This window comes from Salvelinus namaycush, chromosome 33 (assembly GCF_016432855.1).
Source record: "Salvelinus namaycush isolate Seneca chromosome 33, SaNama_1.0, whole genome shotgun sequence".
NCBI lineage: Eukaryota > Metazoa > Chordata > Actinopteri > Salmoniformes > Salmonidae > Salvelinus > Salvelinus namaycush.
The window spans coordinates 25,297,364-25,324,781 of record NC_052339.1 but is presented as its reverse complement, the minus strand read 5'-3'; the positions used below and the strand labels follow the sequence as shown (position 1 = coordinate 25,324,781).

The window sequence follows — 27,418 nt, the reverse complement described above, 5'->3', positions numbered from 1 at the left end:
TTCTGTATTGTCAGTGTTCTGTACCTCCCTATGAACTTCCTGTGCACTACTCTTACTCTGTAAAATGGAAAGTGTTGAGATGGGGTTCTTGTCTCCACCTAAGTAGAATTCATATCCGGCTGCGATGGAGGGAAAATGTGAGTGAGTGAGAAAATAAAGGAGGGGGATGGGGTGGTGGAAGGACAATGAGAGCAAAGAAGATGCATCGTTCCCCTTACCTCAGGGTCATGTTGTGTGACCTGCAGATATCATCCGCTATTTATTGCTGTCACAATTCCACAGAGAACACGTGTTGCTGAACTATGCCTCAATAATTATGCAGTACATAGCGTACAAAAGCTTGTAAGTGAATATGGGTAAGCAATGCACAACACTAGGACGAAGAGCACAAGTGGTTACCAGTGGTCACAAATTGTCAGTTTCCCTGCTTCAACTGTTTTTTTCATTGTTTTACAGATTGAAGCACCAATTGCAATCCAGAAAGGTGAGGTTGGGTTCAACTCCATTACAATTCCAGCCAATACAGAGCTAACATTGGCCACATGAATTTGAATATAAAAATACCCTTAGGGAAACAGGGTATATTAGAATTCAAAGACCAAAACTGAAGCGTCAGGCCCAATAGCTGTGCATTCAAGACAATGTCTACGGGAGAGAATTAAATGCCCGAAATCGACTTCTCACCGACAGCACCCACCTAGCTAGTCTGCATGCAGCTGCTGTTGTCTGCCAGGTCGGAGAGAGAATGATTCATTCATTCTATGGGAAACCATGGCGGTGCATCACTGTTAAAAAGCGAACCCAATATGTCCCTCGGCATGCAAAGCGCAACAGTTTGGCATTTGCATTTTCCCACAATTCAATTAGCACGGTTGTCATCCACCTGGGCCCGTTCACATGGCATCCAACAGACTGGCGCCCCGCATCTCGCACTGACCCATCTAAGCTGTTTGGAGAAACAAAATGCCTCTCCTTCCAGCTTTCTCCCCGACCTAACACTCTGACGCACTCAATATCACCCTGCACAACACTGAATTCAACTAAAACAGGGGTGCTTTCTCCCCAACCTAACACTCTCACGCACTCAATATCACCCTGCACAATACTGAATTCAACTAAAACAGGGGTGCTTTCTCCCCAACCTAACACTCTCATGCACTCAATATCACCCTGCACAACACTGAATTCAACTAAAACAGGGGTGCTTTAACTCCAACTTGAAACATTGACCTCTGAGGGGCTATTCAAAAGGTGTTACCTTGGAAAAGAGAAAGTGTAGCACACACACGCGCCTTCTACAAGAACTCTTTCTTTAAATCCAGTCCACAACCCTGTCATCCCCCATGTTTTGGGTCTTTCAAGGATCCAGCTCTGTTAGTAGCTCAGTAGCACACTAACATAGTGGTTTATGGCTCTCAGTTCTGTGTTCTCAAAAAAAATCTATTTTAGAAGGCCTCCCAAGATGGCAGCTTAAAGAATTCCATCAGGGCTCCATAGGGCTAATAACTACCCCACAGTGGGAGGAGCAGACTGAAACCACTAGTCGAGTGCATGGGAGACAGTCCCATTGGCTGTAAAATATTCCAGGCCCGAGCAGATACAAGTGACACAAAACAATGGGACCAGACGCAAGGAATCGAGTATGGGCAAACTCCAAATCATGTCTTTTTCTACGACCCCTACTACACATTTTTTTATTTAATACAAGAAATGTAATCTCAGACGAGTACGGTGGCAAGTGAGAGGAGTCCAACATATGGTAGTCTATTTAAAAGTTGAATTAATAAAACCACTGACTCACATTGGAACTCTGGAGAGATGCTGGACCAGCGCCACAGTTTCCTGTTCAAATTAATTCAAAGCAAAATCAGGGATTTCTGCAGTATTTGGCAGATGGCACCAACCGGACAAAATAATAATAATAATAATAAATAAATAAATAAATAAATCACCTGAAACCCTCATGTCATCTTTCAGGTTCTTAAACATGACATAACATTTTAGTCATTTAGCAGGCTCTTGCACAGAGCAACTTACAGGCGCAATTAGGGGTAAGTGCCTTGCTCAAGGGCACAGGCAGATTTTTCACCTAGTCAGCTCTGGGATTCGAACCAGCGACCTTTTGGTTACTGGTCCAATGCTCTTAACTGCTAGGCTACCTGCCACCCCGTTGATTTGAAATCTCCTGATGTTAATTGCTACCTTGGGGTTGTACATCACCAATGAAACGGTCTGTTCCATTTCTATTCCCTCCTGTTTGGTCTGTAACAGGCACCAATGAAACTCAATAGTAATACTGCCACTCCTACAGAAGTAGACCTACGTGAATACCAAGATGGAAATGAGAGAGTAGCCATCCTGCATTCAGAATTGTCAGATCTCGCTGGGGGCTCCGGACTCGTAGCAAGCGCGTCATAATCCTTTACAGAAACTTAAAAGACGAGCGGTAACTTGTGTCAGATTTCTGCAGGTTTCAATCAAATGATTTATGCCAGAGTTGACATGGGTTTCTAGGGTAGGGGAAAACACATCTGGCTTCTGATGGACAGCTCATTTACGGCGAGCTAGAAAAGTGGAGCGAGGGGGGAGACCGCCTGGATCGAAGATATGATTTCCTGGAATCATACTGACCACGACATTACCGCCCCGGCAGACAGAGTGAATGAGCGCCCCTCGCCAACCTGGGGTATTGGCATCTTCCGAACGATGCCAAGTTATTTTCCGGAGTGAAGCCTTTGTGTACCCTGATGAAGGGGAGGAGATAAACCATCACTCCCTTTTGTCCTCAATTACTCTTTGGCAACAGTTTGAGGTCAACATGGAGGCTACAGTATTGTACATTCTACCTTCCGTCCTTTACCCCTCCCCCCCAATCCCTAACCCCCATCCATCCATCCCTCCCTGCTCTACTGCCCTTCTAACCCTCCCCCCTCCCCAAGCCTCTTCTACCCCTTCCCCTTCTATCCCTCCCCTCCCCCTTCTATCCCTTCTTCTAACCCTCCCCCACACCTCTTCTACCCCTCTCCTAACCCTCCCCCATCCCCCCTTCTCTCCCCCCCTTCTACCCCTCCCTCCACCCCCGCTTCTTCTAACCCTCCCTCCACCCCCCTTCTAACCCTCCCCCCTTCTATCCCTTCTTCTAACCCTCCCCCACACCTCTTCTACCCCTCCCTCCACCCCCATTCTTCTACCCCTCTTCTACCCCTCCCCACTCTTCTAACCCTCCCCCATCTCCCCTTCTCTCCCCCCCTTCTACCCCTCCCTCCACCCCCCCTTCTACCCCTCCCTCCACCCCCCTTCTTCTACCCCACCCTCCCATCCCTCCACCCCCGCTTCTTCTAACCTCCCTCCACCCCCCTTCTAACCCTCCCTCCACCCCCCTTCTAACCCTCCCTCCACCCCCCTTCTTCTACCCCTCCACCCCCCTTCTTCTACCCCCCTTCTACCCCTACCTCCACCCCCCTTCTAACCCTCCCTCCCATCCCTCCACCCCCCTTCTTCTAACCCTCTCCCATCCCTCCCCATTCTACCCCTTCCCAACACTTCTTCTACCCCTCCCATCCCTCCACCCCCGCTCTTCTACCCCTCCCTCCACCCCCCTTCTAACCCTCCCTCCCATCCCTCCACCCCCTTCTTCTAACCCTCCCCCATCCATCTTCTAACCCCATCCATCCACCCCCCTTCTAACCCTCCCCCATCCCTCCCCCTCTTTTACCCCTCCCTCCCTCCCTCCCTCCCTCCACCCCCCTCCTAACCCTCCCCCCTCCTTCTAAAACTCCCCCATCCATCTTCTAACCCACCATCCCTCCCTCCTCCACCCCCTTCTACCCCTCCCCCATCCCTCCCTTCTACCCCTCCCCCCACCGAATCCATCTTCTAACCCCCCCCTCTTCTAACCCTCCCCCATCCCTCCCCTCCATCTTCTACCCCCCTCTTCTAGCCCTCCCCATACCACTTCTACCCCCACCTTTAACTCTCCACTTCCTCTTATTTCACCTCCACATCTTCCTACTTTTCTTTCCCTGATTTCTTCTAGCTTAATGTTTAGACTTTTTTCTGCTCCGATGGGCACATTTGCGAGTGGTACAATAGAATAGCTGTCGGGAGACTAGGCTGTGTCCAAGAATGACTGCAAATATCCCAGGGAGAGAGGGAGGAAAATAGGATAAATGCTGCACGATTCCTGGCTTCATGCCGACTGAATCACAAATGGGGTCTGCAGATGAGCGAATGCATTCTCCGTTCCAGGGCATACACAAGAAATGCTACTATCCAGAGCACTGCATTGAGGGTAAATCGCAATGGGTGTCAAGCCAAGTTTCCACCCTGACCCAGGTGTATGCATTTCCAAAACACTCCAATATCAGATAACAGCAGTGGGCAATATTTACGGAACCTCCCATGTACTTATCTGCCATGAGGTTCTCACTCTCGTGCACCAGTAAATATATCATGCTTGGTAGTGTGTAAATCGCCCTCTAGCAATCCCCACATGCCCTCAGATCCCCCTTGTAAAGCGCAACAACAGTGGTATAAATAGTGTCCCACATGGAGATGAATATCTTTGGTGAGGAATACGCATCAATCTTTTCTCTCTAGACTCATCTCCCACACGTGTCACATTTTTATGCGTCCCGGAGTAGGGATCTCTCGCCTACTTGTCAGACATTCGCTTCCTCAGATTTCTCTCCTGGCTTTGGATTTTTCCTTCACCATCGCCTCTTGTCTATCAACGGTCTTGACAGTAAGCTGGAATTGAATATGTAGCGTGGTGAGACAGACCTAAATCTCAAGTCAGCCATTGCACAAGGCATGAGTGAGGCATAGAACAGATCCAAAATTGCTTCAGAGTCAAGGTCATTGTAAAATGCTATAACCCCAGTCCTATGCACAGTATGACCAATGCATCCAAGGACAGATTGGTTAAACTCATGCAAATTGGCAAAATCAAAACGTCTAACATTCTGTAGGAGTTAGATGGATGGATTTCACTTCCCCATATGTATGATTTACATGCTGTCAGAACCCACATGTTTTACTAGCCCGGGGGGGTCCCAAAGAAGGATGCACACTCAGAGGAGTGGATCTCAACATGCAAAATGACACCTATTTGTGTGCCACCGGATTTAAATGGGATCACCTTCTGACAGAACTCACCATAGGTCTCCAACAGACAGGGGTTTTGTTGATCGCTGTGCTCTGTGAGGAGTGGTCGGCTAAGTCGTGGGCGGCATAAGCGGCGGTAGCAGCAGCACGCTGAGCTAAAAGGTCTTCTCGCTCAGCTCTAAATGTGACGCATTAGGAGATGTGTCCGAAAAGGATGAGACAAGGGAACAGGCAACCAGCCCTCTCCTGTAGTTTTAGACCCTGGTGAAGTAGAATCCACTGCACTGACTCATTCACACAGTTTGTGAAGTTGGGGGAGGGGCCACATGCAAATAGGGTGAATACGGCCAAGGGGCACACTTTGAAACAAATGTGCAAATATAGAACCATTACACACCAAATGGAGAATACAGAACCATTACAAACCAAATGGAGAATACAGAACCATTACAAACCAAATGGAGAATACAGAACCATTACAAACCAAATGGAGAATACAGAACCATTACAAACCAAATGGAGAATACAGAACCATTACAAACCAAATGGAGAATACAGAACCATTACAAACCAAATGGAGAATATGGGCTCCCGAGTGACGCAGCGGTTTAAGGCACTGCATCTCAGGTGCAAGAGGCATCACTACAGTTTCTGGTTCGAATCCATGCTGTGTCACATCCAGCTGTAAATCGGGAGTCCCATTGGCCAGCCCACAATTGGCCCAGTGTCGTCCGGGTTTAACCGGGGTAGGCCGTCATTGTAAATAAAAATGTGTTCTTAACTGACTTGCCTAGTTAAATAAAGGTAAATAAGGATCTGACCATTTCCCCCCCAATTTTCACCTAAAATGACATAGCCAAATCTAACTGCCTATAGTTCAGGACCTGAAGCAAGGATATGAATATTCTTGATACCATTTCAAATGAATGTAGGAGAATATAACACAGATCTGGTAAAAGATAATAAAGAAAAAAAGCATGCATTTTTAAAATGCAAGAGAAAGGCCATAAAGTATTAGTCCAGCCCAGGTGCAATTTAGATTTTGGCCACTAGATGGCATCAGTGTACGTGCAAAGTTTGACACTGATCCAATGAACCATTGCATATCTGTTCAAAATGTTGCATCAAGACTTCCCAAATGTGCCTAATTGGTTGATTAATACATTTAAGTTAATAATTGTGCACTCAAACAATAGCATGGTATTTCACTGTAATAGTTACTGTAAATTGGACAGATGTCTATGTCCTGGGAATTTGTTTTGTTACTTACAACCATGCTAATCACATTAGCCTACGTTTGCTCAACCGTCCAGCGGTGGGGACCGAGGCCGTAGAGGACACACACACACAAAATGGAGAATATAGAACCATTACAAACCAAAATGTGTAACCTTCTCACAACCTGCCATAACACTGCAGCAACGGTCCCTGGCTCTGCTCTCCCTCTCCGCAGCATATCATTTTGAGTTCTCAAACACTGCAAGGGCAATACGTCACCACAGGCATTTTCTCCTTGCCTCTCTGAACCCTTCTCATTCACATCGAGTCGTATGGTATGACCATCACATTACTAGAACTACGACGGGGAAATGATGAGACCATCATATCAGTGTGATGGATCAAAATAGTATCCACCCAACGTGATAAGGCCACTAGATCCATGTGGAGTCTCATGAGGTATGGGGATGCTGCTCTGACACTAGGTGGAGAGGGGGACTTTATAAGTTATGTTCGAAATGAAAAATATTATTAGGACTTTAAAATGGGGAGTCATAAAATAGTGGTTTCCCTCTCACAGTTGGCTTACTCACTTTCCTCAGCATTTACTTCTTCCATTTTAGAGAAACTAAGAAAAAGTACTGAGAGTTCAAACAGTTTGGATTTAGCCTGCCTACTAGCATCTATTCATGTGTTGTTGCTCATAAATGGCTCCGCTTTCGGTTTTGGGTTGTGGTTCTTTAGAAACACCCCCAGTTCCCTTCACATTCTGCTAGGATTTGCTCAATTCCTCACTGAGAGAGAGTGTTTATGTGATTCAGAGGTGGCCTCTGAGGACTTCACCCTTCCAGAGGAGTTGGAAGAGACAGATTACCTCAGATTGATGTGATAGGCCTCTTATCTATTATTAGACTGAACTGGCAGAGGCCTTTTCATTCCAGTTTAGGTGACAGAAAAGATGGGGAAGAGAGTAAACTTCAGAACCAGAGCTCTTTCTTTCACTTTCATTACCTCATGAACACACACACGATGATCGCCCCGACGCTGCTCTTCATAGTCATACATTAAGGTCACCAATTCCTAAATAAAGAACCTTTTCCGGCTAATCAGTCATCTCATTGTAATTTGTCCCATGTCGGGAGAATCAATTTGGTGAACACAGAATATGTCCCATTTATCATATCTTTGTGCTATAAATGACTACCGGTTGCCATTTTCAACACAAGTTTGCAGGCGTGTGATAGAAGATAGAAAGCCACTCCATCAAGGCCTGGTTCAAATCTTTATTTTGAAGAAGAAACCCCACCAAGGTTAAGATGATTAAGCAAAAAAGCCATTGAGAATTACATTTTCCACAGGCTAGCTGACATGTTGCTGTGATAAGATGGCCAATCCTGGACGATATCTACTATACAGCTCCAGCTTGTACCCCCAAGCCATAAGACTGCTTAACAGTTAACCAATAGCTACCCAGACTCTACATTGACCCTTTTTGTACCAACTCTTTATCTTTCCTGTTGCCTAGTGACTTTATCCCTACCTATATCAAAATCAAATCAAAATTTATTTGTCACATACACATGGTTAGCAGATGTTAATGCGAGTGTAGCGAAATGCTTGTGTTTCTAGTTCCGACAATGCAGTAATATCCAACGAGTAATCTAACCTAACAATTCCACAACTACTACCTTATACACACACAAGTGTAAAGGAATGAATAAGAATATGTACATAAAAAAATATATATGAATGAGTGATGGTATAGAACGGCATAGGCAAGATGCAGTGGATGGTATAGAGTACCGTATATACATATGAGATGAGTAATGTAGGGTATGTAAACATATAAAAGTGGCATTGTTTAAAGTGGCTAGTGATACATTACATCAATATGTCAAGATGCAGTAGCTGGTGTAGAGTACAGTATATACATATGAGATGAGTAATGTAGGGTATGTAAACATATAAAAGTGTCATTGTTTAAAGTGGCTAGTGATACATTTATTACATCAATTTTTCCATTATTAACGTGGCTGGAATTGAGTCAGTATTTTGGCAGCAGCCACTCAATGTTAGTGATGGCTGTTTAACAGTCTGATGGCCTTGAGATAGAAGCTGTTTTTCAGTCTCTCGGTCCCTGCTTTGATGCACCTGTACTGACCTCGCCTTCTGGATGATAGCGGGGTGAACAGGCAGTGGCTTGGGTGTCAAAGGTGGTTGTTGTCCTTGATGATCTTTTTGGCCTTCCTGTGGCATTGGGTGGTGTAGTTATCCTGGAGGGCAGGTAGTTTGCCCCCGGTGATGCGTTGTGCAGACCTCACTACCCTCTGGAGAGCCCTACGGTTGTGGGCGGAGCAGTTGCCGTACCAGGCGGTGATACAGCCCGACAGGATGCTCTCGATTGTGCATCTGTAAAAGTTCGTGAGTGTTTTTGGTGACAAGCCGAATTTCTTCAGCCTCCTGAGGTTGAAGAGGCGCTGCTGCGCCTTCACCACGCTGTCTGTGTGGTTGGACCATTTCAGTTTGTCCGTGATGTGTATGCCGAGGAACTTAAAACGTTCTACTGTCCCACCGATGTGGATAGGGGGGTGCTCCCTCTGCTGTTTCCTGAAGTCCGATCATCTCCTTTGTTTTGTTGACGTTGAGTGTGAGGATATTTTCCTGACACCACACTCCGGGTGCCCTCACCTCCTCGCTGTAGGCCGTCTTATCGTTGTTGGTAATCAAGCCTACCACTGTAGTGTCGTCCGCAAACTTGATGATTGAGTTGAGGCGTGCATGGCCACGCAGTCATGGGTGAACAGGGAGTACAGAAGGGCTGAGAACGCACCCTTGTGGGGACCCAGTGTTGAGGATCGGCGGGGTGGAGATGTTACCTACCCTCACCACCTGGGGGCGGACCATCTAAAAGGCCAGGACCCAATTGCACAGGGCGGGGTCGAGACCCAGGGTCTCGAGCTTGATGACGAGTTTGGAGGGTACTATGGAGTTAAATGCTGAGCTGTAGTCGATGAACAGCATTCTCACATAGGTATTCCTCTTGTCCAGATGGGTTAGGGCAGTGTGCAGTGTGATTGCGTCGTCTGTGGACCTATTGGGTCGGTAAGCAAATTGGAGTGGGTCTAGGGTGTCAGGTAGGGGGGAGGTGATATGGTCCTTGACTCGTCTCTCAAAGCACTTCATGATGACGTAAGTTAGTGCTACGGGGCGGTAGTCATTTAGCTCAGTTACCTTTGCTTTCATGGGAACAGGAACAATGGTGGCCCTCTTGAAGCATGTGGGGACAGCAGACTGGGATAAGGATTGATTGAATATGTCCGTAAACACACCAGCCAGCTGGTCTGCGCATGCTCTGAGAACACGGCTGGGGATGCCGTCTGGGCCTGCAGCCTTGCGAGGGTTGGCACGTTTAAATGTTTTGCTCACGTCGGCTGCAGTGAAGGAGAGCCCGCAGGTTTTGGTAGCGGGCCATGTCAGTGGCACTGTATTGTCCTCAAAGCAAGCAAAGAAGTTGTTTAGTCTGTCTGGGAGCAAGACAACCTGGTCCGCGACTGGGCTGGTTTTCCTTTTATAGTCCGTGATTGACTGTAGACCCTGCCACATACCTCTCGTATCTGAGCCGTTGAATTGCGGCTCTACTTTGTCTCTATACTGACGCTTAGCTTGTTTGATTGCCTTGCAGAGGGAATAGCTACACTGTTTGTATTCGGTCATGTTTCCGTTCACCTTGCCCTGATTAAAAGCAGTGGTTCGCGCTTTCAGTTTTGCGCGAATGCTGCCATCAATCCACGGTTTCTGGTTTGGGAATGTTTAAATAGACGCTGTGGGTACGACATCGCCGATGCACTTTCTAATGAACCCGCTCACCGACTCAGTGTATTCGTCAATGTTGTTGTTCGCTGCAATGCGGAACATATCCCAGTCCACGTCATCGAAGCAATCTTGAAGCGTGGAATCCGATTGGTCGGACCAGCGTTGAACAGACCTGAGCGAAGGAGCTTCCTGTTTTAGTTTCTGTCTATAGGCTGGAAGCAACAAAATGGAGTCGTGGTCAACTTTTCCGAAAGGAGGGCGGGGGAGGGCCTTATATGCGTCGTGGAAGTTAGAATAGCAATGATCTAGGGTTTTGCCAGCCCTGGTAGCGCAATCGATATTGATATGTATTGATATGTACATATCTACCTCAATTACCTCATTCCCCTGCACATCGACTCCATACTGGTTCCATGTGTATATAGCCAAGTTATCGTTAATCATTGTGTATTTATTCCTTCTGTTATACTTTTTCTATGAATTTCTCTTTTGTCTCTGCATTGTTGGGAAGGGCCCGTAAGCATTTCACTGTTAGTCTACACCGGTTGTTTACGAGGCATGTGACAAATGGTAGTGTTGAAAGTGGTGATGTCATGATGAGGCAACATTTTCCATGAGCAGTCAATCATAGATGAGTTGAGCCTATCAGGAGGCAAAAATTACTGCTTTTTTGGATGCCATTTTCCCCTCAACATCAAGGAGATTCAATTGTGTTGAATCAGTCAATGGCCGACAGAAAATGATAACCTTGGCCATCAAAGAGCTCTTAAAGCCTTGTGTTCTTCAAATTTCTCCACTTGAATCAGGTATATCTGCAATTGATACATCCAAATAGAAGGGGAAAGCTGCTTGTGCAATGGCCTTCTCTTCAGTCTAGTCAGCGAACAGATAAGGCGGGGATTAATCAAAATGTTTCCATTTAACGACGTGTCGTCGGGCAGCAGTATCTCCCTCGTGTTTTCACAGGGTTTAGCCGCGAGGTAAATATCTAGCTGCATTTTCTGGTAACGGTACATTACAGTAGCATTTTTACAGGGTAACAACATTGTAGTTACAGTGTCATAGTAAAGTGCACTTACTTAACACCTTACTCTTTGCAAAAAAAATATAACAAGTAGGCTGAAGAACGACAACTGGGTCCACAGAAATGGCTGGGTCATTCACACAACGGCATGGTCTTTCTATATAGATGGTTACATTCTTATGTGGGTTAACTGTAATTACTCTAGTGTATGGCACATGTATTGCCCTTGACTTCCTAGTGACATCGTCTGTGAGCTAAGCGACGTAAGGCGTTATAGCCTGACTTGAGCCAGCCTAAACTTTGGGCTGTGACGGTCATGGAATTTGCCAGCCAAATGACCGCGGTCACCGTAAACCCACATTTTCTCTTTTGCATGTGCTGCCATAGAAATATAAATAATAGAATGGGCATCCCCATTCAAGTCAATAATGGCATAATGGGTGGACTGGCGGCCCTTGCTAGTGTAACCATACGAGCAAAGCAAGTAAAATATGTGCTAAAATGTGTGGTGTGAAAAAAGATATATTGCATGAGCCACATCAGTTAACAATTTGAATGAACATTCTATTTCGATGTGTGCTGCTGCATTGTGGGGGGCATTTCCTAGGTAACCGAAGACTCATTTGCTTGTTTCAGCAAGGAGCAACAATGTTTTATCACATTGAGTCCATGTTACGGCAGAAACAGACTCAAAACCAACAGATGCCCGTCCATCCTGTTCTCAGTAAGCTGTTCGCCCACCCCCCCTCAAAAAAACATTTGATTTCTATGAATGTCTTCATCCATAACTGTTGGTTACACAGTAATTGATTGTCCCAGCCCTACCTAAGCTAACAAGTCAAATGTTTCTAAATCAGATCACCACAAGTATCAAAAGATTTGTTTAAAGGATAAAGTCAAACAGGTGTATCTAAGCCCACTGTCTTCTCATGCAACCAAGATAGTTTTAGTGCAGGGTTTATGCTGCAATACACCCAAACTATATAATCTAAATAAATCCTCCTTATCTACTGACAAAAATAAGAAAATACTAACTTGTCTTGTATATAGCATAGGCCTACATGTACATAGTAACAGAACAATGTACACTGTATAATCCTTTCCCAGGCAAACACAGTTGAAGGATTTGCATAGCCGCAGAACCTTCTTTGGTGCCGACAGCCTTTAATCCCACTGATCTGATAGGATTAACACGAGGACCATGCTGGCTCAGAAAGCCATGGCTTTGCCTTGGTGCCTTGGGCTTGCCTAAAAGTCAGGTCAGTGACTCAACGAGGGAAGCAGCCCATCTCAGGTGACCAGGTGATCTTCTCAAGACAAGAGCCGGTCAACTGGCTAGCAGGGTATCGTTAGAGATGTAATGCTAAAATGTTTTGCAGACATATTGACTGCACAAAGACAAGGCAATTTGTGCCCTATCCGATATGAAACCCATTATAGATTCCATTTCCATCTGCACTTCCATTCTGAAGCCAAATCTTCATCTGCACCAATGACCGTATTAGCTCGCTCCTGACTAATAATAATAATCATTTGGTGGGTGCTTAATATTTTTCCTATTTCACACATGTACGTGTATGAATTAATACACATGCGTGAATTGGAAATACGTTTTTTAGCATATTCCAACTCCCGAGAGATGCTAGGAGAGTGGGGTCACAGCCAGGGTTTGCCATCATCAACGGCGACCCTTAAGTGCCATGCTCTAGGGCCTATCAGATTTGTCACCTTCTCGGTTCAGATATTTGAACTAACGACCTTTCGGTAAAATGGCCCAACGCTCTAAGCTACCTGCTGCCCGACTAGCTCACTAAAAATAAGATTTGGCAGATGCTCAGCAAGGAGGCCCGCACTCTCCAATACATGATGACACAAAATCAAATAAAGGCTTGAAATAGATCGTCATGATGCCATGGCATGGACCCCTCTCTCCACTCTGCTCAAAGACAGAGCAGAACAAGGAACAGCTACATTCAATCCAGACGAGTCAGAGCTCAAATAGCTTGAGCCTGACCTCCTTCTGCTAACTGACAGTGGTGAAATGGGCCTCTTCAATAATTTACTTCAATTAAGCCAACCTCCCTCTCCTCACTTCTCCCCTTTTTAGCAACTTTAAGCAGTTTCTTCTCAAAGCTAATGGTGTTACAGTGGGCAGGCAGTACTTGACTGAACAGTTCACACACTGTTGCCGAAAGGGATAGGATGGGAGTGAAATGGAATAAGACTCCCAATTAGTTGGAATGTGTGGCTGGAGTAGCCACCCTTGTGGATGGAGGCTAATGCAGACAGCCTGACAAAGGGCCTGGGGAATTGGTTTCAAGTCAGCTAAATGCCCCATCTGTCCTACAGTGTATATTCTACCAGAGTCAGAAGCCCATAGACTGACCACCAGTGTCCATCGTTGGAATAAACAGCAGCTACTGTACCCATCATCTAGAAAAGCACTTCACTTCCTGGATAGCAGAACAGTGTGGGCTAAGGAAAGAGCCAGAGAGGGGAAATGGTTGTCTACATGAACTACAGCGCTCGGGGTCAGGTTCCCAGGGTAAACAAATGACTCAGAAAATATTTTAAACGGCGAGGCTAAACCAGCGTCTCGCACACGCCCCCCCCCCCCAAAAGGGAAAGCCAGCCAGAGAGGGTTTGGCTTTTCATTTGTCTCCACAGATAGTTAGCAACTTAGCTGTGGCCCCCATACCCCGCCACACGTCGGCCAGGCCCTGTCCCACAGCCATGCACTAAATCACTGGTGCTATTATTACCGCTAAGGAACACCTTTCAACAGGATTACAGGGGTAGTGTGGCTAGCACGACTACCAATTGACAGGTTATAAACTCAGCAAAAAAAGAAACATCCCTTTTTCAGGACCCTGTCTTTCAAAGAGTATTCGTAAAAATCCAAATAACCTCACAGATCTTCATTTCCCATGCTTGTTCAGTGAACCATAAACAATTAATGAACAGGCACCTGTGGAACGGTTGTTAAGACCCTAACAGCTTACAGACGGTAGGTAATTCATGTCACAGTTCTGAAAACTTAGGAAACTAAAGAGTCCTTTCTACTGACTCTGAAAAACATGAAAAGAAAGATGCCCAGGGCAATTAATTGCAATGTCCGTACTGTGAGACGCTTAAGACCGCGCTACAGGGAGACAGGACAGACAGCTGATCGTCCTCGCAGTGGCAGACCACATGTAACACCTGCACAGGATCGGTACATCCGAACATCACACCTGCGGGACAGGTACAGGATGGCAACAATAACTGCCCGAGTTACACCAGTGCTCAGACTGTCCGCAATAGCCTGAGAGAGGCTGGACTGAGGGCTCTTCACTGACGAGTCGCGGTTTTGTCTCACCAGGGGTGATGGTCGGATTCGCATTTATCGTCGAAGGAATGAGCGTTACACCGAGGCATGTACTCTGGAGCGGGATCGATTTGGAGGTGGAGGGTCCGTCATGGTCTGGGGTGGTGTGTCACAGCATCATCGGACTGAGCTTGTTGTCATTGCAGGCAATCTCAACGCTGTGCGTTACAGGGAAGACATCCTCCTCCCTCATGTGGTACCCTTCCTGCAGGCTCATCCTGACATGACCCTCCAGCGTGAAAATGCCACCAGCTATACTGCTCATTCTGTGCGTGATTTCTGTTACTTTTGATTTCCCCCCCCCCCCCCCCCCCCCCCCCTTTGTTCAGGGACACATTATTCCATTTCTGTTAGTCACATGTCTGTGGAACTTGTTCAGTTTACATCTCAGTTGTTGAATCTTGTCATGTTCATCGAAATATTTACAAATGTTACGTTCGCTGAAAATAAACGCAGTTGACAGTGAGAGGACGTTTCTTTTTTTGCTGAGTTTATATCTGCTCAGCCCCGTGCTCTCCTGACCCCTTTTGGATTTAAAATAAATAAATAAAATAAATAAAAAAATCAGCCCAAGCCCATTGCTCAACCTAGCCTATATTTTAATATACCAAGCGTGATATTGACTAGTTAGTAGTTCACCACACTGTCCTCCATCTTGAATAAAAGGCTATTGAATAACTGTTCTTTTAAGAGAATGGTAGAATATTTATATTTAAAGAATGTTTAGGGTGTCTATATTTGCATCAATTAAAACATCTGTCACCTAATGATAAAGAATACAAGATGATTAGTCAATTAGATTCCTTTGTGAGGATGGAACCCAAATTCTCACCAGCAATCAGTCTATTCTAGAACCCCAACTAGATTTTCTGAAGTGTGGTACATTCTCCAAAACCACTGACTAATAATATGATCTGGGGGGGTATACAGTGTCCTTTAATAGATTAAATAGACCACATTAAGTTCCAAGCAAAGCTACAGCGCCAAATGCAGAACAATGGCGTCACTGTGCGGAGGGCGAGCTGATATTGTGGCAGATCTCGATTAGTAACACTCAACACCAACGTTGACCGGCAGTCTGGGCTGCTGGACTAGTAGACGACGTGTCCTGTTCACTTTGTTAGATTTTTTTTCCATTTCATTATAATTAGGCCCAATTTGGAAATGCACAGTGCAGTCAAGATAAGCAAAAATGTTTCAGCGAACTGATCCTCTTCAGTGCGCAGGTAGTGTAGGTCAACTCCTCAAACTGAAATACTGGAGGTATTGACTTGCAATTCCTAGGGGGGGGGGGGGGAATTGTTGATGTCTGTAAATGACAAGAGACTAGACTGACACTTTAAACTGAAGGCTACAAAGTAATTGTACATTCTTGAATATTGGTATGTTTTCTGTTTTTGACAGACGGAGGACAAATTCCCTATGGGGAATCCAAATAGTCAAGGGATACAAACAGTTTAGTGCTCAAATAATCAACCATTTAATTGTATCTGGTAGAGCAGAGACAATAACTTGGCCCTAGGTCTGAAATGTTTTCCATGGACTAATCTTTCGTGCTGCGGGGAGGTGGGGGTAATGTACAATCGTTTGAATCCATTTGGAAAGACATACTGTACATCACATATCAGCAAAATACTGTAGAATTGATAGGCATATATGAACTCTCCTGACCAGTGGCGACCTGTCATTCAGGGCAGGTGGGTCAGAGCCCCAACTGTTTTGACAAAAAATAAATACTAATGATTCTTTTTTTTTTTTGGGGGGGGGGGGCTGTTTTGCATCAATGTGTCACATATCAGTTTGCAAACAATGTAAAAAATATATATAATTCAGTTAATAAAGTTGCATACACACGGTCTCTTTTGTTGCTTCCTTGAGTAAGGCAGCTCCAAAATGCAGGCGTTTTAGCCTAGCTCAGTGCCTACTATAGTGGTGGGGGAGCCAGCAGAAAATAGGAGCATAGCGCCGTGATTGGCTCAGTGTTCTGTCACTCATGGGGACACTACGTCATCGGCAAGTTTAAGTCCTTAGTAAGGGTAGACATCCCTTTGGGTCCTGCCATAGCGTTATATTACAAGTGCCCTTGCAAGAAGGCTCAAGGTCATTAGCCACAGATACCGTCCTTTTAACGTCATTTTATAGGTACAGTAGCTTTGAATGGACTGTGTCAAAGTCTAAGCTAGCAGTCATCATGAATCAAGTCGACAAATCTACTGGAAAATCCTTTTTAATCCTTGTCATATGAAGATAAATTATTGATAAAACGTATCGGTGCTCATCAGCCATTGGACAAAGATTACACAAGTTGGAAATCGCAAATTCAACAATGAGTTGTTTGGAAGGAATCAGTGGCTAACTGCAAGCATTGCAAAGCAAACACTAACGTTAGCCTGCTATTCAATGAAGTTCTCTCGCTCTCGAGAATGCCAGACTTTGATGACAAAATGTGCCCACAAAAAAAATATCTTGTATGCTGTTGCATAAATGTAATATGCAATATTACATGCAAGATATGTATACTGTAGCTAAGAAAGTAATACTAAGTATGTTGAGTAGTAAGCTGTTAGTAACCCATGTGCATCACCCTAATAATTGTCTATTTTCATCAACGCGGTATTGTAAACATCGTTCGTGGCCTGTGTGCTTGTTTGCCAACTTTTTTGGTACAGCTTTGACAGCGCTACTGATAGTAATGGTGGCACTTGGCTTGCACATGCAAATGCAGCACACACACACACAACCATTCCATAATAGAATTGTGCTATTTGAGGTGTCAAATTAAAGGCTTATTTAACGCATTAAATTGTGTTATGACGTGTATCTTTGACACGCAAAGACCCAAACAGCGTTCAATGTGCCTCAACCTAATAACTGTCTATTTTCACCTCTTAGATTTTGCCTACTACATGTGCACCACCCCATGTAGCCTATAACCTGTTTAAGAGAAATGTAACCATTGAATATTTTAAGAGCTTTCATTGCCTGTTTATATGCCTCCTTTATTTATCCTATGGTTCTGACTTGTACAAGGAGTACACTATAAGAATGGCCCGTGTTCTGAATTCTGTCGCTGTACATTTCAAAAGTGCTGAACAAATATTTTTTGACTACGTCTGTCGTCGCTCGCTCATTAATGTCTTAAATCGAAATTACGGATTGCCTCTTATCCGCTTGTCGTCCCCTTACGCCATAGTTTGTACATCTCAATTGTCAGTGGAATTCACATTTGTTTAAGCAAGTCAGCCATATCAGCTATGTTTTGAGGCTGAATGAACTGTTTCGCTGCCAGGCAAGGCTCTGCTGATAGCCAGGTGTAACAGTGGTAATGTGTTGGGACTGCTGTTGGGACAGCTTTGTGTAGGCCTTAACAGTTTGTGGGCACCGTTTGTCACCGTTATCATGCAAATAATGTATTGTTTAGTGTTTTGGCTTTACTGGCATGCATCCCACATGTTTTTGTTTGTTTGCCCCAATAAGATTTTCATGCTAAAATCGCTACTACTCCTGACACAGTCCCTCACAAATAGACACAGCTGTTCCAGACAAAACACATTACAGAATGTGAGAGTAACTGTCTGCCCAAGGTCACATGCCCACAAACTGACGCAAGCAGAAGTGTTGTTGACACACCTTGAAAAAAAAGATCTGCCTTCATTCTTCAGCGACTCTACAATCATGCAAGCTGATTAGAACCGGGCCTATTTCTGCTTGAGGCAGCAAGGATGTTAGGAAAGCATAATATGGAAGAGGCGGATATGGGTGATATGAACATACTCATGTGACACACACAGGGTGATGGTCTGTGCATCGGTTAGTTTGAGGCACCTGTTGGCTCGTAACACCTCATTCACTGCAGCTGTTATCGCCACGACAGTGATGAAGCTTGACTTCGGAAAAAAAACAAGACACCATTACTTTTGAGGGAAGTACTTTTGATATTTCATTGGAGTACCCTGAAAAAGCCATTCCCCAGAGGTTTTGCTGTGAGAACACTCAGGCGTGCTTTCTTTTCTTGCATTTCCAACCTTCAAAGCCTTGAAGGTCCAATGCAGCTGTTTTTCCCCCCTCAATATCAAATCATTTCTAGGCAACAATGAAGTACCTTATTGAAATAGACCAAAGCCTTTAAAAAAATGAACAAGCAAGAATTTTGCTAGGACTTTCTAGGAGTGGTCTGAGTGCGGGATCTAAATAAATAACAGACACTGTCAGGAAATAACAGACACTGTCAGGAAATAACAGACACTGGGTGCAGACACCTTCCTAATATTGAGTTGCACCTCCGGAAGCCACCTTCAAAACTGCAAAAAGGGTAACCAGGGTTATTAGTGCTCAAAAAGGACAGACAAAAAATCCAGAGGTGCTCCATTGGAATGTATTTGCAAACACAACTATCTTCCCCTGGCATTCTCATGCTTACTTCACATTACCACACGTGATTATGTCAGACCGCAATTTATTGTGGATGTAGCACGTTCATTATCACATAGACGTCATGTCATGATGTGTAGGCTACAATAAAAACTATGAGCAGCTGGAAAGGCCGTAATCAGATTTATCAAATGTGGTGCATTCAATCCATGTTGTTAAAAACAGAGAGGGGAAGGCTACTTGTTGACATGGATCTATCAGTCAGAGCTGGAGGTTGTGATGCACTGTAAAAACTAAGGAGGCTTGCTGGCAGCAGAGCCAGATTACACCCGTGCTTCAGGACATAATTGATGCGCTTAGCCAGCGATGTACAGCATTAGGTCAGTTGATCTCATTTTTCTACCCCCTTCTCTCACAGTGATTGGACATAACCATCCACGAAATTCCCATTTCCATCAGTATAGCATGTGGTGGACCATCCGTGATGGTAGGCCATTGGGCCCTTTCCGTGTCTTTTGGTCCCCTCACAATCCAGGGCTGTTTTCAGGATGGTTGGAAAAATGAGGGATATAGTCGTTATTAAAATGATTCCGTGATACAGGCACATCAGAGAATAGAAGGACAACAGCCAGTGTATACCGGGCTCAAATAAGGGAATGAGGCAAATCACTCACAATTAGTGGTCAACGGTGCAGATGAAAACACCCCCAGGAAATAGAGCTCCAAAATTTGTGTAAACACACAACTCATTTCTAACATATTAATGTCGGGGAAAAAATGTAAAACTGTAAACCCATATATTCAACCCCAGATGCTGGCCATGTTGCCATGACAAAATACAACTTTGTCAAAGAACAACAAAATGCATTATCATTTACCAGCCATGCATATTTGACAAAATGTCAGGAGACCTTGAAATCAGACCCACTAACACTGGCCATGGACACACTGACGGAGCCCATTTGATTGACAGAAGGATTATTCCAGATATGCAACATTCATGAGGCATGCATTTTGAAAGATGACCCTATTGTGTATGCATATGTATAGAACCATGAATTGTACTGACAAAATGTATGCATGCATGCGTCACTAAGTCGCATTGGATAAAAGTGCCTGCTAAATTGCATAAACATACAGTGGGGAGAACAAGTATTTGATAACCTGCAAAATCGGCAGTGTTTCCTACTTACAAAGCATGTAGAGGTCTGTAATTTTTATCATAGGTACACTTCAGCTGTGAGAGACGGAATCTAAAACAAAAATCCAGAAAATCACATTGTATGATTTTTAAGTAATTAATTTGCATTTTATTGCATGACATAAGTATTTGATCACCTACCAACCAGTAAGAATTCCGGCTCTCACAGACCTGTTTGTTTTTCTTTAAGAAGCCCTCCTGTTCTCCACTCATTACCTGTATTAACTGCACCTGTTTGAACTCGTTACCTGTATAAAAGACACCTGTCCACACACTCAATCAAACAGACTCCAACCTCTCCACAATGGCCAAGACCAGAGAGCTGTGTAAGGACATCAGGGATAAAATTGTAGACTACAGGACAATAGGCAAGCAGCTTGGTGAGAAGGCAACAACTGTTGGCGCAATTATTAGAAAATGGAAGAAGTTCAAGATGACGGTCAATCACCCTCGGTCTGGGGCTCCATGCAAGATCTCACCTCGTGGGGCATCAATGATCATGAGGAAGGTGAGGGATCAGCCCAGAACTACACGGCAGGACCTGGTCAATGACCTGAAGAGAGCTGGGACCACAGTCTCAAAGAAAACCATTAGTAACACACTACGCCGTCATGGATTAAAATCCTGCAGCGCACACAAGGTCCCCCTGCTCAAGCCAGCGCATGTCCAGGCCCGTCTGAAGTTTGCCAATGACCATCTGGATGATCCAGAGGAGGAATGGGAGAAGGTCATGGTCTGAAATAGAGCTTTTTGGTCTAAACTCCACTCGCCGTGTTTGGAGGAAGAAGAAGGATGAGTACAACCCCAAGAACACCATCCCAACCGTGAAGCATGGAGGTGGAAACATCATTCTTTGGGGATGCTTTTCTGCAAAGTGGACAGGACGACTGCACCGTATTGAGGGGAGGATGGATGGGGCCATGTATTGCAAGATCTTCGCCAACAACCTCCTTCCCTCAGTAAGAGCATTGAAGATGGGTCGTGGCTGGGTCTTCCAGCATGACAACGACCCGAAACACACAGCCAGGGCAACTAAGGAGTGGCTCCGTAAGAAGCATCTCAAGGTCCTGGAGTGGCCTAGCCAGTCTCCAGACCTGAACCTAATAAAAAATCTTTGGAGGGAGCTGAAAGTCCGTATTGCCCAGCGACATCCCCGCTGCAGTGTGTGCAAACCTGGTCAAGAACTACAGGAAACGTATGAACTCTAATTGCAAACAAAGGTTTCTGTACCAAATATTAAGTTCTGCTTTTCTGATGTATCAAATACTTATGTCATGCAATAAAATGCTAATTAATTACTTAAAATCATACAATGTGATTTTCGGGATTTTTGTTTTAGATTCCATCTCTCACAGTTGAAGTGTACCTATGATAAAAATTACAGACCTCTACATGCTTTGTAAGTAGGAAAACCTGCAAAATCGGCAGTGTATCAAATACTTGTTCTCCCCACTGTACACACAAAAGTATGTGGACACCTGCTTGTCGAACATCTCATTCCAAAACCATGGGCATTAATATGGAGTTGGTCCCCCCTCTGCTGCTATAACAGCCTCCACTCTTCTGGGAAGGCTTTCCACTAGATGGTGGAACATTGCTGTGGGGACTTGCTTTCATTCAGCCACAAGAGCATTTGTGAGGTGGGGGCACAGATGTAGGGCGATTATGCCTGAATTGTAGTCTGCGTTCCCATTCATGCCAAAGTTGTTCGATGGGGTTGAGGTCGGGGCTCTGTGCAGGCCTGTCATGTTTTTTTCCACAGCGATCTTGAAAAAGCATTTCTGTTTGGACCTCGACTTGTGCACGGGGGCATTGTCATGCTGAAATATTAAAGGGTCTTCCCCAAACTTGCAAGCACAAAATCTTCTAAAAAATGTAATTCTATGCTGTAGCATGACTTCACTGAAACTAAGGGACCTAGCCAGAACCATGAAAAACAGCCACCAGACCATTATACCTCCTCCACCAAACTTTATAGTTGACACTACGCATTGGGGCATGTAGCGTTCTCTTCGCACCCGCCAAACCCAGATTCGTCCATCGGACTGCCAGATGGTGAAGCGTGATTCATCACTCCAGAGAACGCGTTTCCACTGTTCCAGAGTCCAATGGCGGCCAGCTTTACGCCACTCCAGCCGACACTTGGCATAGCACATGCTGATCTTAGGCATGTGTGCGGCTGCTCTGCCATGGAAACCCAGTTCATGAAGCTCACAGCAAACAGTTATTGTGCTGACGTTGCTTCCAGAGGCAGTTTGGAACTCAGTAGTGATTTTTTATTTATTATTATAATATATATATATATATATATATATATATATATATATATATTTTTTTTAAAGCTTGTGTGGCCTACCACTTCGCGGCTGAGCCGTTGTTGCTCCTAGACGTTTCCACTTCACAATAACAGCAATTACAGTTGACCGGGGAAGCTCTAGCAGTTCAAGGGTTTTTCTTTATTTTTCTATTTTCTACATTGTAGAATAATAGTTAATACATCAAAACTATGAAATAACACATATGGAATCATGTAGTAACCAAAGAAATGATAAACAATTCAAAATCTACTTTACATTTTACATTCACAGATTCTTCAAAGTAGCCACCATTAGCCTTGATCACAGCTTTGCACACTTTTGGCACTCTCAAACAGCTTCACCTGGAATGCTTTTCCAACAGTCTTGAAGGAGTTCCCAGATATGCTGAGCACTTGTTGGTTGCCTTTCCTTCCCAAACCACCTCAAAATGGGTTGAGGTCAGGTGATTGTGGAGGCCAGGTCATCTGATGCAGCACTCCATCATTCTCCTCCTCGTACAATAGCCCTTGCACAGCCTGGAGGTGTGTTTTGGGCCATTGTCCTGTTGAAAAACAAACGATAGTGGGACTAAGCGCAAACCAGATAGCATTCTGCAGCGATACGCCATCCTATAGTAGCCATGCTGATTAAGTGTGCCTCGAATTCTAAATAAATCACAGTGTCACCAGCAAAGCACCCCCACAACGCCACACCTCCTCCATGCTTCACGGTGGGAACCACACATGCGGAGATCATCTGTCTCACAAAGACACAGCGGTTGGAACCAAAAATCACAAATTTGGAATCAGACCAAAAGGACAGATTTCCACCGGTCTAATGTCCATTGCCCGTGTTTCTTGGCCTAAGCAAGTCTTCTTGTTTGTGGCCTTAAGTAGTGGTTTCTTTGCAGCAATTCAACCAGAAAGGCCTGGTTCACACAGTCTCCTCTGAACAGTTGATGTTGGTCTATAACGTGAACTCTGAAGCATTTATTTGGACTCTAATGAATTTATCCTCTGCACCAGAGGCAACTCTGGGTCTTCTTTTGACAGTCCTCCTGAGAGCCAGTTTCATCATAGCGCTTGATGGTTTCTGGGACTGCACTTGAAGAAACTTTCAAAGTCCTTGAAATGTTCAGTATTGACTGACCTTCATGTCTTAAAGTAACGGGCTGTCATTTCTCTTTGCTTATTTGAGCTGTTCTTGCTATAATATGGACTTGGTATTTTACCAAATAGGGCCATGTTCTGTATACCACCCTTACCTTGTAACAACACAACTGATAAATGCATTAAGAAATTCCAAATTCTTTTAACAAGGCCCACCTGTTAATTGAAATGCATTCCAGGTGAGTACCTCATTTAGCTGGTAGAAAGAATGCCAATGTGCAAAGCTGTCAAGGCAAAGGGTGGCTATTTGAAGAATCTGAAATATATTTTGATTTGTCTAACACTTTTGTTACTACATTCCATATGTGTTATTTCATAGTTGAGGTCTTCACTATTATTCTACAACATAGAAAATAGTAAAAATAATGAAAAACCCTTGAATGAGTAGGCGTGTACAAATTTGACTGGTACTGTACATAAACATACAGTAGCCCATTTATTAGGTACCCCATCCCATTCACAAAAATGGCTTGCTATATAAAGCAGGCAGACATGCATCAAGTTACTGTTGGATTGAACGTTAGGATGGGCAAAACAAGTGACCTAATCAACTTCGAGCATGGTATCATCGTCAGTGCCAGGTGCGCCGGTTCCAGTATCTCAGAAACGGTCGGCCTCCTGGGCTTTTCACGAGCGCAAGCACCCAGGGTTTACAGAGACTGGTGCAACAAACAAAAATAAACATCCAGTCAGCTGCAGTCCTGTAGGCTAAAACAGCTTTTTGATGAGAGAGGTCGAAGGAGAATAGCAAGAATGATGCAAGCTAACAGGCGGGCCACAAACAGACAAATAACAGCATTTCGGAATGCACAACTTGATGGTCCTTGTCACGGATGGGCTATTGCAGCAGACGACCACACCAGGTTACACTCCTATTAACTAAAAACAAGAAGCTGCTGCTCAAGTGGGCAGGTGAATACCAACACTGCACAATTGAGGGGACAAATATTACCTGGTCTGACAAATCCTAGATCCTGTTGCATTATTCTGATATCAGAGTCAGGAATTGGCATAAGCATCTCAAGTCCATGGCCCCATCCTGTCTGGTGTCAACTGTGTAATGGTGTGGGGAATGTTTTCCTGGCACACGTTAGGTTCCTTGATACTAACTAAGCGACATTTGAATGCCACAGCATATATGAACATAGAATCCATGCCCCAAAGAATTCAAGCTGTTCTGAAGGCAAAGGAGGGACTGGCCAGGGTACTAGATGTGTGTACCTAATAAACTGGCCACTGAGTGAGTAAATTGTCCTCTTGAAATTGTGGCCCAACCTTCATAATTTTGTACGATTTGATGGTATTGATGATTTGTTTGTAAAATGTTCAGCCCCAATGTGGAACTCGGTTCTCGTCAGGCCAATAAAACCCAGCACTGGGACTGACTTAAAACTGATAAGGGTATGAGTAAAACAAAGATGGCCCTGGACCAGTGGTGAGTGGCCTATATACCTTGAAAACCTAGAAGCGTAGTGGTAGGTGAAACTACTCATAATGGTGTGATCCCCAGCTAGGGAGATTGTTGAAACATCCCCAGGTCTATACAATGTGGGATTGTGAGAGATGGAGTGCTGCAATGTCTTATTCTGATTTGAAGTGGAGAAGACTGCAATCAGTATGATGTCATCACACTGACAGGACTTAATGCAGTGCTGATGCTGTTTGATAGAACTTGTCAAGTGTTAAGCTCCTGGTTTACTATGGTGCCATCACATGGAGCCCTGGACTCAACTAGGGAAACCCCCTACTGCCCAAATTAATAGGAAGATTTCCAGAGGCTCTCTGGCATCTCGGTTGTCAAAATAGCATTGGATGTTGCTAGAGCGCAAATAACAAAGCCCTGCGAAGTTTGCAATGCAGGCCTGTACAACACATCTCTCAACACCGAGGTGGAATCTGGAATTTATGAAGCATGAGGAGGACCCGTCTGGTCCAGACGTCATCATGTGTGTGAATTCATGGTATTGTGCAGCACTCTATGCAAAACAATGGTTTGAGACCAAGTGAATTGATGACGTAGATAATTTTATTGTATAGTGGGCTAAATAATGTGGATGCTTGGTCAAGTAGCATGTCATGTCAAAATAGGTGGTGTTCTAAGTGTACTTGCTATTCCTGAGGACCCCGGTGTAAACATGTACCCTCGTGTGATATTGCAAATACAGAACAGGAATCCATATCATCAGTGTTTACAAGAGCTGTTGTTAACGCAGTCATTTCCCACTTTTAGGGGCAGATAATGTTTACCCCGCTGGCTGGGTTGAGAGGGGGGCCAGGGGGCAACAGCATAGACTACGGATGTGTGGCTCTTTATTCTAATATGCGGCGTTTCATTTACGCCTCATGGACGAATAACTTTAACATTAAATAGGGTTATTTTCCTAATGCGACAGCCTGTTACAATGCTCGTAAGAGAAGCAAAACTGAGGAGATTTAAGACAAATATAAGTGTCAAAACATTCCGCACATACCTCAGCTTTTTAGATTTATTTTCTCTCTTGTTGAGCACTCCAGGAACGCAGTTTGTGAGTTCGGTCCAATCCGCATGTAACCCGCAACTCCAGCCAGTGGAGAACCTCGAAAACAGCCAGGTCTCCTTTCTGTTGGGACGGTAGCATGTACACTTTTTCTGCCCTGGTCTGCAATCACACGGGACTTCTAGTCTAACATTTTGCACCAGATGCCTGCCAAAAGTGGTTCCGCCAGTTTTCTGTATGTGAAGAAACACGATCACATCTTCACCCTTGATCTCGAAATCAACGGTGCGTTCCAAGTCCCTGACAGGGAAGTAGTACTTTTTCACATAATGGGGATCCGGAGTGGGGAAAATATCCATGTTGTCCTCGGCGAGGTACCCCTGCGGAGACCCGAAGTTCATCACCCCAGGAGCCACGTACTGATATAGAATCAGCATGAAGAAGACGGATCCGACGACGATCAACAAAAATTTGCTGGTCCTCTCAACCATGTTCCCTCCAGTGCCGTTCATTTGTTACCATCTCCCAGATAACCGAAATGGGGGTACTTGGTACCTGAGCGTTACGCTTTTCGTTTGTCCCTCCATAGACAGTGGGTTTGAGCTCGTCAGAGGACCGCGAAGCAATGAGAGGTCGGGCATGGATACATTGTATCGCTCCGAGTTGGCAAAAATCCAAAACTGCAGATTACAATCGACTTTGAACCCTACACCAATAGTCACAGCACTCTCGGCTCGCATTTAACAAAGTAAGCAGCATTCGAAGTGTCTTCCCTCTCTGCACCGTGTTTCTGTTACTCTTGGACCAGCATGCACAGCGACACCCACTTCTCAACACACATTTGCATATATTCACGTAGGCTACATTTAACACACACGCGAGAAAATAAAAGCTACGGATAGGCCTACACATTTAGTTATTGGTTTGGATTACAACGCCCACAGTGGAATTATTTGTCTACAAAACATTTATGACATGAACAATTCTGAGATGAATTAACAACATATTTCAGGCCATATGGTATCTACAATGTGTTTTATAATGCTTGACTCATTTATCCCAAGGATACAATCAAAATATGTAAATATAATTGAAAAAACAAGCATTTGTAGGTCTAATATCAGTGAAACAACTTATAGTGAAAAACAGCAGTGGTGAAAAGTACTCAAGTAAAAATACTTTATAGTACTATTTACAGTAAGTCGTTTTGGGGGGTATCTGTACTTTACTTTACTATTTACATTTGTGACAACTTTTACTTTAACTTCACTACATTCCTAAAGAAAATAATGTACTGTACTTTTTACTCCATATGATTTATTTGACACCCAAAAGTACCTGTTACATGTTGAATGCTTAGCAGGATAGAAACATT

The 27,418-nt window shown here is 44.5% G+C and overlaps 1 protein-coding gene across 1 annotated transcript in view; it reads right to left on the bottom strand.

Moving 5' to 3' along the window:
• The window catches only part of hs6st1b (heparan sulfate 6-O-sulfotransferase 1b), a 97,309-nt gene extending 70,472 nt beyond the window's left edge, over window positions 1-26,837 (bottom strand). The window contains exon 1 of the mRNA XM_038973259.1: window positions 26,038-26,837. Coding sequence (XP_038829187.1) covers window positions 26,038-26,555 — 518 coding nt within the window. The 5' untranslated portion in view covers window positions 26,556-26,837. The remainder of the gene's footprint in view (window positions 1-26,037) is intronic.
• Window positions 26,838-27,418: the final 581 nt, after the last annotated feature.